At 42.6% G+C, this 11,815-nt stretch overlaps 1 protein-coding gene across 1 annotated transcript in view; it reads right to left on the bottom strand.

Annotated features, from left to right (window-relative positions):
• The window catches only part of eftud2 (elongation factor Tu GTP binding domain containing 2), a 19,200-nt gene extending 7,699 nt beyond the window's left edge, over positions 1–11,501 (bottom strand). The window contains exons 1-20 of the mRNA XM_060892534.1: positions 11,386–11,501; positions 8,168–8,319; positions 7,900–8,065; positions 7,609–7,687; positions 7,441–7,516; positions 6,527–6,592; positions 6,375–6,410; positions 6,188–6,278; positions 6,013–6,095; positions 5,628–5,794; positions 4,839–4,963; positions 4,672–4,735; positions 4,492–4,582; positions 4,263–4,398; positions 4,002–4,129; positions 3,720–3,913; positions 2,683–2,794; positions 2,049–2,189; positions 1,837–1,938; positions 1,642–1,724 (exon numbers count right to left, since the gene is read on the bottom strand). Coding sequence (XP_060748517.1) covers positions 1,642–1,724; positions 1,837–1,938; positions 2,049–2,189; positions 2,683–2,794; positions 3,720–3,913; positions 4,002–4,129; positions 4,263–4,398; positions 4,492–4,582; positions 4,672–4,735; positions 4,839–4,963; positions 5,628–5,794; positions 6,013–6,095; positions 6,188–6,278; positions 6,375–6,410; positions 6,527–6,592; positions 7,441–7,516; positions 7,609–7,687; positions 7,900–8,065; positions 8,168–8,269 — 2,042 coding nt within the window. The 5' untranslated portion in view covers positions 8,270–8,319; positions 11,386–11,501. The remainder of the gene's footprint in view (positions 1–1,641; positions 1,725–1,836; positions 1,939–2,048; positions 2,190–2,682; positions 2,795–3,719; positions 3,914–4,001; positions 4,130–4,262; positions 4,399–4,491; positions 4,583–4,671; positions 4,736–4,838; positions 4,964–5,627; positions 5,795–6,012; positions 6,096–6,187; positions 6,279–6,374; positions 6,411–6,526; positions 6,593–7,440; positions 7,517–7,608; positions 7,688–7,899; positions 8,066–8,167; positions 8,320–11,385) is intronic.
• Between the last annotated feature and the right edge of the window lie 314 nt (positions 11,502–11,815).

Below are 11,815 nucleotides of genomic sequence, written 5' to 3'. Positions count from 1 at the left end.
ATCTTGTTTAGACTTTTATCTTGTTCATGTAAAGTAAACAAATGCTGTTATAGAAACAGTTTGCGTGCCTGAAGATCTGTATCTTGTAGTACAGTGATGCCTCGAGATACGAGTTTAATTCGTTCCGTGACTTTGCTCGTATCTCAGATTGCTCGTATCTCAAAACAATTTTCCCCGTTTAAATGAATTGAAATCCCATTAATCCGTTCCAGCTCGCAAAATTCCACTCCAGTTGTTTTGTTTGTGTTTTGAATATGAAAAATGTTCAGTACCTGTATTTATAAATGACAAATATTGTATAAAAACATACAGTAATAAAAGAGAATGTTAAAAAAAATAAACTGGTTTTACTTTACGGAAGATGCGCCCGTAGGTTGAGGGAGGAGTAAACAGGAGGAGGAGTTAGGAGGAATTACACTTTCGTTTTCGTTCACTTACTCGCTACTGTACACTCGTAATGCTACTGTACACTTAAATGGAACTTAACTAAACTTCACTAAAATTAACGAACTTAAATCAAGCATTGCGTTAGTTCTGGCAGGCCAGCGGTCCACGACGCGCACCAATCTGGTTACGACATCCATATTACCTGACAATTTAAATTCCCATTCATAGAGCCGCTCTAGCGCTTTGCTGCTGCCGCGATTTAAACTCCCTCCTCCAACACCGACTCCACCATGCCGGAACTTGTGTTCCTTGTACCAGTTTACGTTACATATTTTTCTCTCTCAATCTCGCTCTAAATATTTAATTATTTATTTATCAATTTATTCATTTATTACTTTCCAAAAACGCGTAAGCGAGCATATCTAATACTATGCATGATTAGTGGTTCTGTTATACGGGGTCTATTCTATTTTCGCTGCTTTCTCCGCTCTGTCCACGCATGCGGACGGACGGGCGTGTGGATTCTTGTCCAGAACAGAACCGTACCGCCAACACTAACTGTATGCATATCATCTAATAAATTCTCTTTGACAAAGTGGTCCTGACAGAACAGAAATTCGCTTTTCTCTTCACTTGTTTTTGCCTTTTTTTGTCACTCTTTCTTCACTAACATCTGCCGGTCGTTTTAATAAAAACCTGTCCGGTCGGCATATCAGATGCGGTGTCGCACAAGTTCAAATTTTTTTAACGGATCCAACGCTCAAAACGGATCCGAAAATTACGGATCCGCAGATGGTCGGCACCTCACACAGCCCCTTTGCGACTCTCCCTGGGAAATGAATGACTTCCTGTTTATCGGCCGTCGTTTGTCGTTTGCAGTGGAAAGGCGGCTTTAACCGAGTGAGACGCGGGAAGCTGAGGCGGGGAAACAGAGCACACGTGGTTGTTGGGAATCTTTGTTTCGGTGGCGGCGGCTCGGATGCTCGCATCTCAAAAATTTGCTCGTATCTCAAGCCAAAAATCTGGTCGTATCTCAAGCCAAAAATCTGGTCGAATCACAGCTCGTATCTCAAAAAATTCGTATGTCAGAGCACTCGTATCTCGAGGCATCACTGTACATGTTATGGAGGCCACACATTTTATCGGAACTAATCGCGTTTTACTGGCACAAACCATTAACATGTTAGATTAGCATAAGCCAGGCTTCTCACATTCTGATTGGCTGCTGTGTCACAGTGTTTAGTTTTTACCTACTTTTTATTGGGTGTTTCAGCAAAGCACTTGAGAGAAGATGTTTCCACCACGGTCTCGCAAAAGGTCACTACAGGGTCAGCTACCTGTGGTGAAAAGTTAAAGAATACCTTTTAGCGTAGTACATCATCATTAACATCATCATCCTCATCTAACATGCCAGAGACAGTATTGTGTAAGAAAAGAAGGAAGAGAAACCTTGATGTCGATCTCGGAGTACATCTTTCTCAGGTCGTGCATTACGCAGTCCAGGTAGAGTTCACCTGTACCCAGGATAACATGCTCTCCAGACTCCTCCACCTACACACACACACACACACACAGTGTCCTTGATATGTAGTGTGTGAATCAAAGCATCAGAACATTTGTGTATTTCTCTCTGTGTGTGTGTGTGTGTGTGTGTGTTTTACCTTGGTTGTTAGGGATGGATAGCTTTTATTAACCTTTCTCAGTCCATCCAACATCTTGGGCAGCTCAGACGGATTGACAGGCTCCACAGCAATTTTGATGACCGAAGCTGTGTTGAACTTCAGTGGCCTGAAGATCTGAGCCTGAACACACAAACATGACACACTGTGTGAATCGATGGTACAAAGCTGTTCTTATTTGCTTTGGGAAGACCATTTAAAACTGCTATGGAGAGTGATTAGGACTGTCATAGGGAGATAAATCGATATTGGCACTAGAGTTGTTGTCGCCTTGTCCTTTAGGGCATATAGTCCGATACCACTGATGACATTGGATTACAGATGGAACAAGAAACTGGCATGAAGGATAGAAATCATAAATGCTAACACTAATCCTTAGTTATGGACATTTTTGCTAAAGGGGAAACCTGGATGATGGTGGAGTTTCCAGACTTCTTTCTCTATGGTCATATTAATACAACGCTGCCACCTAGTGCACACCTTTGTAAATGTGGCTACGTGTTTGCAGAAGTATAATTCTCTCCACAGGCATAATTGTTCCTCTGTGTTGCCTTGGGGACTGAATTCTCAGTCACAGCGTCACCTCACCTGTAGTCACACATACAGTCAGTCTTACCTCTTCATTGCCCCGAGGCTCTGTGATGGTGGCTGTTTTCACAATGGGCTGGTCACAGCCTTCAATTAGCACCCAATTGCCAGCAGGGACCCGATTCACCTCAATCTGATACCTACAAACACACACACACACACACACAAACACACACAAACAAACACACACTTGAATCATATGCAGGAGTTTATATAAATGCAATAGAATATTTTAGGCTTTTGTCTGGACAAATAGACACACACGCGCACACACGCGCGCACACACGCACGCACGCGCACACACACGCGCACACACGCACGCACGCACACATACACGCACGCACGCACACACAGACACGCAGACACACACCCCCACAAACACACACCCCCACACAGACACACAGACACACACACACACAGACACACACAGACACACACAGACACACACAGACACACACAGACACACACAGACACACACAGACACACACACAGACACACAAACACACAGACACACAAACACAGACACACACACACAGACACACACACACAGACACACACACACACAGACACACACACACACACACACACAGACACACACACACAAACACAGACACACACACACAAACACAGACACACACACAAACACCCAGGGACAAACAGCAACAGATACATTTTGGTGCACAGCACTGGAGGAGGTTTTTGTGCGTTGTTGTACTTTTGCAAACATTACAATAACTGTAGTTGAAGTTTGTCCAAATTTTTAATATACTCGTTATTATAGAACTTTTAACTGTGCTATTGTAAATGAGCCTTTCTTAGAGCCAAACAGTGAGCTAGACTAATAAAAATGTTCCAAGCATGACCATAAATAAATGAAAAGATAAATTCTAATATCGTTGTTACTGCGTCTGCAGTCGGCTCTCAAATTGAGTGCGAAATGACCTCCATTGGATCGTTCGAACCGGTTAGAATTTCTTTTTTTAATCGACGTGAAGTGGAAAAATAAAACAGCTGCCGCGGGGAAAGTTGTTTCAAGCAGCTCTCACGCCGTGAAAAGAGCTTTACCTGGCTACGGAGATCCAGAGGCGTCCGATGGTACAGATCTGTGAGTCCTCTTCGTCCTCCAGAGTGTAATTCTCTCCCAGAACTTTCACCGGCTGCCCCGCCTGCAGCGTCCCGCTCAGAACGCGACCGAAGGCGTGGAACTGCACTCCGTCGTCTGTGCTGTACATCTTAGTGGTGTGACACATTAACGGACCCTGACAAAAAAATAAAAAATAAAATAAAATTAGTTCGGTAAAGCAGGCAGTCGCATGCACCCGAACGCACAGAGTCTTGGGTACATACATCAGAGTCACACTCCGTCATGGCCTCAGCCAGATCTGAGTCCAGTCCTCCGGTGTAGCTGTGCTCGATCTTGGCTCTGGCGCCCCTATGAGGAGATGGGATGTGCTGCACACACATGTCTACAAAACCTGTGGAGCACAATTCAAAAGACAAATCTTTTTATTAAACACAGATTATACACAGATTATAAGTAGAATACATGACATGTAATAGCACACCATGTGTCTCTTACCGATCTTTAGAACAAAAAATATCACAAACCTGTGAACTCGCCAAAGAAGCGGTTGCAGACGAGTCTCAGCAGAGGCCGGATGTTGAGTTTCAGCTCCTCTTTGGTCAAGTGGATCCCCAATTCATCCAATACACGTGGCAGTGATGTGTCCACATCCCCGACCACCTACAGAGAAATACAAACATTTATCTGCAGTACGAATAAAAATAAACAAATAAACAAACATACATTCCTAACACGTCTGTGAGCGCACCGTACCTGCGAGAGGATCTTGTAGAGCGGCTCAAGCACGAACTCGACGAAGCTGCGCTGCGAGTTACTGTTAGGGGCTTTTTTAGTGAACTTCCTCCTGATTGACAGACAGCACAACCAATCAGATTAGAGAAAACATCTGAGGCGGTTTTCAAGTTTATAAACAGCAGTTAAAGGTTTTCTTACGTCTTGGGGTTGAAGTAGATGTCTCCCCAGAGTCTCTTTGCAAACTCGTTGTAGTTTATGTCACCTGGAAGAAAATAAATATAATATAATGTACACACACACACACAGTCAGTACAGGTATGTCAGTGTTTATCTAGGCATGTAGTGTGTGTATGTGTGTGTGTTACCATAGGTATCAGAGTAGATCTTAGCAAATGACCCGAGAGTAAAGCAGGTGCTGTACTGTGAGGAAGCGAAACACACATTGCCCAGAAGAGGAGACACTACTAGAGACTCATCAGTTGTATACGTGCTAAAAGGAGAATGAAACAGTGAGAGAGAGCAGAGGATTAAATCTTATAATCGCACCAGATGATTTGGATTTATTAAAAAAATAATCAGACAGCAACAAGAACTTTTAAACATAAAACTGTAAAGGGATTTTTATTAAAAAAAAAACCATTAAGAATAAACAAAGTGTGCGATTAAAAAATACAAACGATTGCACAAGGATGAAATGATTTAAATGTAGATACTGCAAATAGTATAAGTGACTATAACTCTGTCACCACTGAGTAGATTAACTTAAGAAATATGACCTAAATAAAACTTTTTTAAATAAGTTCTCAGTATATTTCTTAAGTTTGGCTTTGTAATAAAAATAGTAAAAAAAAAATAAAAAATAACCATTATTATATATACGTCTCTTTAAAAAAAAAAAAAAAAAAAGATTAAAACCAGAGTGATTAATTCTGATTAATCTCCTGAAGGTGGAGTTGTGAATAGTCAAACTTGGTATAAATATTCTACGTATTGTTTTTTTTTTGTATTTATTTTAAAGCCAAACTCTCAGTAAGCTGTGACGCACTCAGTTCCACATGGTCCAAGTCTTCGGTAAGCGATCAGAAGCAAAGACCTCGGCCGTGTCAGTGCTGTAGCTCTATAGTCTATGAGGATACGGAGTGAGGGATGTTTACCTGAGCATGCCGTTGACCTCGTCGACAATATGGCGCAGTTTGTAGTAGGCGTCAGTGGGAGGGAGTTTCAGCTCCAAGATCAGCCGGTCTATTTTATTAATGCAGATGGTGATGGCCAGGCGCTCCTGCACGACGTGTTTTATCAGACGCTCGGTGTTCAGCATCACCTACGGAAACGTGAAGAACAAATAAAGGGAAAATAAATATACAAGCTGAAGAACACGTGTGAAGAAATGCTCTGGCCGTACACCTCTTACTCGTACAGGACTCCACAGACACCCACGGTTAGGAAAAACGTTAAAGTCGCTGTGATTGACAGCAGAGTGAAAGTACGGCATCCTGTAAGCTAAAATGGTTTGTCGTGTGCCGTGTGAAGCTGACTCACCCCCTCAGCAGCGTCGATGAACAGCACGATCCCGTCCGAAAGCCTGATTCCGGCTGTTACCTCGTCCGAGAAGTTCACGTGACCTGAGGACGAAGGATGAAGAAAACTGGGGTATTACAGTCATCCTCTCTCGTTTCCCTGCACCTTGGGGTACTTCAGCATGTGGTTGCTTTACCTGGAGTGTCCATGATGTTAAACAGGTAGGATTTCCCTCTTGAGTCAGGGAGTACCATCGTCACCGGTGTGCTCTTAATGCCGACTCCTCTCTGTACACACACACACACACAAGCAAAGATCACACACATTGTGTACACATACAGAGAACTGCAAAATATTAACAGTTACATAAACTAAGACCTTACCTCTTGTTCGGTGAAAAGAATATCTGTGTAGCGCAGCTAAAAGGCAGAGAGGAAAAGAAAAGATTTAACAACTGAATCAGAACCTTTCAGAAACACTCTTCAGCTCTCTCTATACTCTGGTACTCGTGCACAAATGAAAAGGTTACACTTACATCTGCGTCGTCTCTCTTACGGATTTCTGGATGAGTCTGTTCAATCAGGCAGTCCACAAAGCATGTCTGTAAAAAACACACACACACACAACCACCATTTAAACACAGTCACTGAAATTAGTTGCAGATTCCTTCACATTCTGTATTTCCAAGTCATTAGATATACGGTGTAAAAAAGTTTTGCCTCCACTACAGAAAGATATATTTTACTATTTATCTCCAAAAATTCATCCAAGCTTCAGAGATGGAAGCTGGAGTCTATTTCAGGGGAGTCAAGGGTGCCAACCCGTTACATGGCACACTCATACGCGTCACAATTAAGCATACGCACACTCATACGCAGACTCGCACACACACACCGATACACACGCATGCGCACCCACCCATACACACGCAAGCACACACATACGCACAACCAACGATGTTGGAAATGTCAATGCATCTCTTTAGACTGGGGGAGGAAACTGGATCAGCCCCTACAACACTGGCGGTTTTGTACTAAGCCACTGTGCTCCTCACCACCTTATACAGTACTTCAGGTTATTGTGAATAAAATGTGAATTTCTGAAACGAGATTGCCTAAAACTGTTTTTAATGAAAAGAACCAAATTCAGAAATATAATCTGATTTAAAGAAACATATGAATGACATTTAGATCAACAAGCTTTTTTGATTTCTCACTATAGACATCAGCATATATATTATTTGACTTTAGCACATGTGGGGAAACCCTGCACACTAAACATCCTACAGAATTCAGTAGCATTATGAAAACACATTTAAGCCCTACTTATAATATCATCTTCGAATGAATCTGTGCAAAAGAAAGCAATAAAACAGAGACTACAGAGCAGTAGTTGACGAGCCCAGTGTATATCTGTACAAAACGCTGCGGGTACGTTTCAGGCACTGACCTTGCCGTGGTGTAAATGACCACACAGTGTGACGTTTCTAATCAGCTCAGAGCTGTCCATCAAATCAGCCAGAAACCTGCAGAGAAAAAATTAAGATTTAATCCAACTTCACATGATGTCTATAACCACTCAGAACGAACAGGTGGGATGTTGTATATGCAAACTTACTCCATGTCATAAACTGTAGCTGGCAGCTCCTGCTCTGTAAGAGTGAACTGCTTCGTCCTCACAGGCTTTATAATGGGCTCTGATAGACAGAAATGATGAGACAAATTTTTTATTTATTTATTTATTTATTATTATTTTTTTTTGGGTTTGCCTTAAAAGTCTAACAGCACAAATATCTGCACTATTTTAATTCCAGCCTGCATGCATAATTATGTATTTATGAGATTTATATATATATTTTTTTAAAGCGTAAAACGTAATCTCAATAAACTCGATGAAATGAGCATTCACCGGTAAGCGGTTGTGTGTCCTCTTCTTGAACGATGGTCTCCACCTCGGGCCCATAGACTTCCTCTGCGGTCGGATAATACTTCTTATCCTCGTGCAAAACGACCTCCATGCCACCGCCATCCTCTTCGCCATCAACCTGGTCTTCATCCTCTTCATCCTCATCTGCCTAGACAGACCAAATACATGCCGTAGCATGATTTAACGTTCTCGGAAAAGGTAGCTACTGTGTTGATGGAGTATTTTCTAAAAGGTGCAGCGATTCTGTTACCTCGGCCGCATCTCTGTCGTCTGCCTCGACGTCCTCATCCTCATCGGAGTCCAGATCCGGCCCGATGTAGTTCCCAAATTCGTCATACAGCTCTGTCTCCATGGTGCTCTGTTCTTATACAGTGTCGTTTCAAGAAAAACAATTCCGGCACCCTGGACATAGCAGCAGAGAGGGAACACACACCTTTCATTCACAAAGTATTTAAATTTAAATATATATATATATATATATATATATATATATATATATATTCTCTATTTTAATTAAGTAAGAAGTAAAAATAAATGTTTCCGAATTTTAAAAAAAAGCTAAAATATTATGACAAATAACAACAATAATAACACAAAATTTTATTTTCAAATATTGTTTTAGCATAAACACTGAAGGAAAAAAATCCAGGTGGTATTAATTCAATGTAGATGCTGGACTACAATTAATTAATCTAACTTTTACGAGGGTAAAAGTTACAACAATTAAACGCAGATATAAAAAAATAATTCAGTAGGCTTGCAAATATCAGTTACAGTTTTAATAAAAATCTTAATATCTAAATAAAAATCTTTGCACTTCAGGTCGATTCTATCTATCTATCTTTCTCCACAGGCTGAATCCCAGACGCATCTTTACTCACTATATAAGTGCACTACTGTGGTGGCAGTTTTGATCTCCATGTAAAAAACACTCAGACTCAGAGTTGGTGGTAAAAGCAATGAAGTAAAGATTGTATTTTATTTTGTTGCAGCAAAGGGCGTCTTCCATACAGTGCAGAATGCCGAGTCTACACAGTGAAGAGGCAAAGATTAGTGATTCAGCTCTACCTTTTATACCCTAGGTGTGTGCTTGTGTAGCCTGGTATGTGTGTGTTGATGTGTGTGTGTGCTTGTATTTATGTGACCTCTCTGTCACCTCAGTAAGGTCAGATCTTATCAAGCACATGCACCCACACTCCCCTAAAGTTCTCTCTCTCTCCCCCCAGTCTACTGTTCTCTCTCTCTCTCTCCCCAGTCTACTGTTCTCTCTCTCTCTCCCCAGTCTACTGTTCTCTCTCTCTCTCCCCCCAGTCTACTGTTCTCTCTCTCTCTCCCCCCAGTCTACTGTTCTCTCTCTCTCTCTCCCCCAGTCTACTGTTCTCTCTCTCTCTCTCCCCCAGTCTACTGTTCTCTCTCTCTCTCTCCCCAGTCTACTGTTCTCTCTCTCTCTCTCTCCCAGTCTACTGTTCTCTCTCTCTCTCTCCCCCAGTCTACTGTTCTCTCTCTCTCTCCCCCCAGTCTACTGTTCTCTCCCCCCAGTCTACTGTTCTCTCTCTCTCTCTCCCCAGTCTACTGTTCTCTCTCCCCAGTCTACTGTTCTCTCTCCCCAGTCTACTGTTCTCTCTCCCCAGTCTACTGTTCTCTCTCTCTCTCTAGTCTACTGTTCTCTCTCTCTCTAGTCTACTGTTCTCTCTCTCTCTCTCTCTCTCTCTAGTCTACTGTTCTCTCTCTCTCTCTCTCTCTCTCTCTCTCTCTCTAGTCTACTGTTCTCTCTCTCTCTCTCTCTCTAGTCTACTGTTCTCTCTCTCTCTCTCTCTCTCTCTCTCTCTCTAGTCTACTGTTCTCTCTCTCTCTCTAGTCTACTGTTCTCTCTCTTGTCTACTGTTCTCTCTCTCTCTCTCTCTCTCCCCGTCTACAGTTCTCTCTCTCTCCCCGTCTACTGTTCTCTCTCTCCCCAGTCTACTGTTCTCTCTCCCTCCCCAGTCTACTGTTCTCTCTCCCTCCCCAGTCTACTGTTCTCTCTCCCTCCCCAGTCTACTGTTCTCTCTCCCTCCCCAGTCTACTGTTCTCTCTCCCTCCCCAGTCTACTGTTCTCTCTCCCTCCCCAGTCTACTGTTCTCTCCCCCAGTCTACTGTTCTCTCTCTCTCTCTAGTCTACTGTTCTCTCTCTCTCTCTCTAGTCTACTGTTCTCTCTCTCTCTCTCTAGTCTACTGTTCTCTCTCTCTCCCTAGTCTACTGTTCTCTCTCTCTCTCCCTAGTCTACTGTTCTCTCTCTCTCTCCCTAGTCTACTGTTCTCTCTCTCTCCCTAGTCTAATGTTCCCTCTCTCTCTCCGTAGTCTAATGTTCCCTCTCTCTCTCCCTAGTCTAATGTTCCCTCTCTCTCTCCCTAGTCTAATGTTCCCTCTCTCTCTCCCTAGTCTAATGTTCCCTCTCTCTCTCCGTAGTCTACTGTTCTCTCTCTCTCTCCCTAGTCTACTGTTCTCTCTCTCTCCCTAGTCTAATGTTCCCTCTCTCTCTCCGTAGTCTAATGTTCCCTCTCTCTCTCCGTAGTCTAATGTTCCCTCTCTCTCTCCCTAGTCTAATGTTCCCTCTCTCTCTCCCTAGTCTACTGTTCTCTCTCTCTCCGTAGTCTAATGTTCCCTCTCTCCCTCTCCCTAGTCTAATGTTCCCTCTCTCTCTCTCCGTAGTCTAATGTTCCCTCTCTCTCTCTCCCTAGTCTAATGTTCCCTCTCTCTCTCTCCCTAGTCTAATGTTCCCTCTCTCTCTCTCCCTAGTCTAATGTTCCCTCTCTCTCTCTCCCTAGTCTAATGTTCCCTCTCTCTCTCTCCCTAGTCTAATGTTCCCTCTCTCTCTCCGTAGTCTAATGTTCCCTCTCTCTCTCCCTAGTCTAATGTTCCCTCTCTCTCTCCGTAGTCTAATGTTCCCTCTCTCTCTCTCTCTCTCTCCCTAGTCTAATGTTCCCTCTCTCTCTCTCCCTAGTCTAATGTTCCCTCTCTCTCTCCCTAGTCTAATGTTCCCTCTCTCTCTCCCTAGTCTAATGTTCCCTCTCTCTCTCTCCCTAGTCTAATGTTCCCTCTCTCTCTCTCCCTAGTCTAATGTTCCCTCTCTCTCTCCGTAGTCTAATGTTCCCTCTCTCTCTCTCTCTCCCTAGCCTAACACACTATAGACTATAAACGCATATAAACACTCGGTGAACGTTATCATACGCGACAGCTTCATTTAACCTCCGAAAGCCACAGTGTATGTGTTTAACACATAAACACGCGTTTAAACCGGTCACCAACTAATCAGCGCGCGTCTCGTGTTCAATGCGTCTGAATGAATGCTACTACAAATGCTAATGCTAACGCTAACACTTCATACTGTTCTGCCGCTTCACGGAACAGCGCACATGAGTGCACCTAGATATAGTGATATTTACACGTGAACCAACTAACGGAAATATGCACGGAAAAGTAGAACTCACGTATTTAAGGGTTTCTCGTATTTGTTCAAAGTGTTTCCAAACACCACACACCGCCAGGTCCTCACACCATACAACGTAAGTCGGACGTAGATGACGTCACGGGCAAGGAACCTTTCGCTTTGCCTGATTACAAAAAGTACAACAGGCGGTAACAGGATAAAGAAAGAAAGAAAGATAGATAGATAGATAGATAGATAGATAGATAGATAGATACTGATTAGATAGATAGATAGATAGATAGATAGATAGATAGATAGATAGATACTGATTAGATAGATAGATAGATAGATAGATAGATAGATAGATAGATACTGATTAGATAGATAGATAGATAGATAGATAGATACTGATTAGATAGATAGATAGATAGATAGATACTGATTAGATAGATAGATAGATAGATAGATAGATAGATAGATAGATACTGATT

This window comes from Tachysurus vachellii, chromosome 18, assembly GCF_030014155.1.
Source record: "Tachysurus vachellii isolate PV-2020 chromosome 18, HZAU_Pvac_v1, whole genome shotgun sequence".
Lineage (NCBI taxonomy): Eukaryota > Metazoa > Chordata > Actinopteri > Siluriformes > Bagridae > Tachysurus > Tachysurus vachellii.
This window is presented reverse-complemented; position numbering and strand designations above follow the sequence as displayed.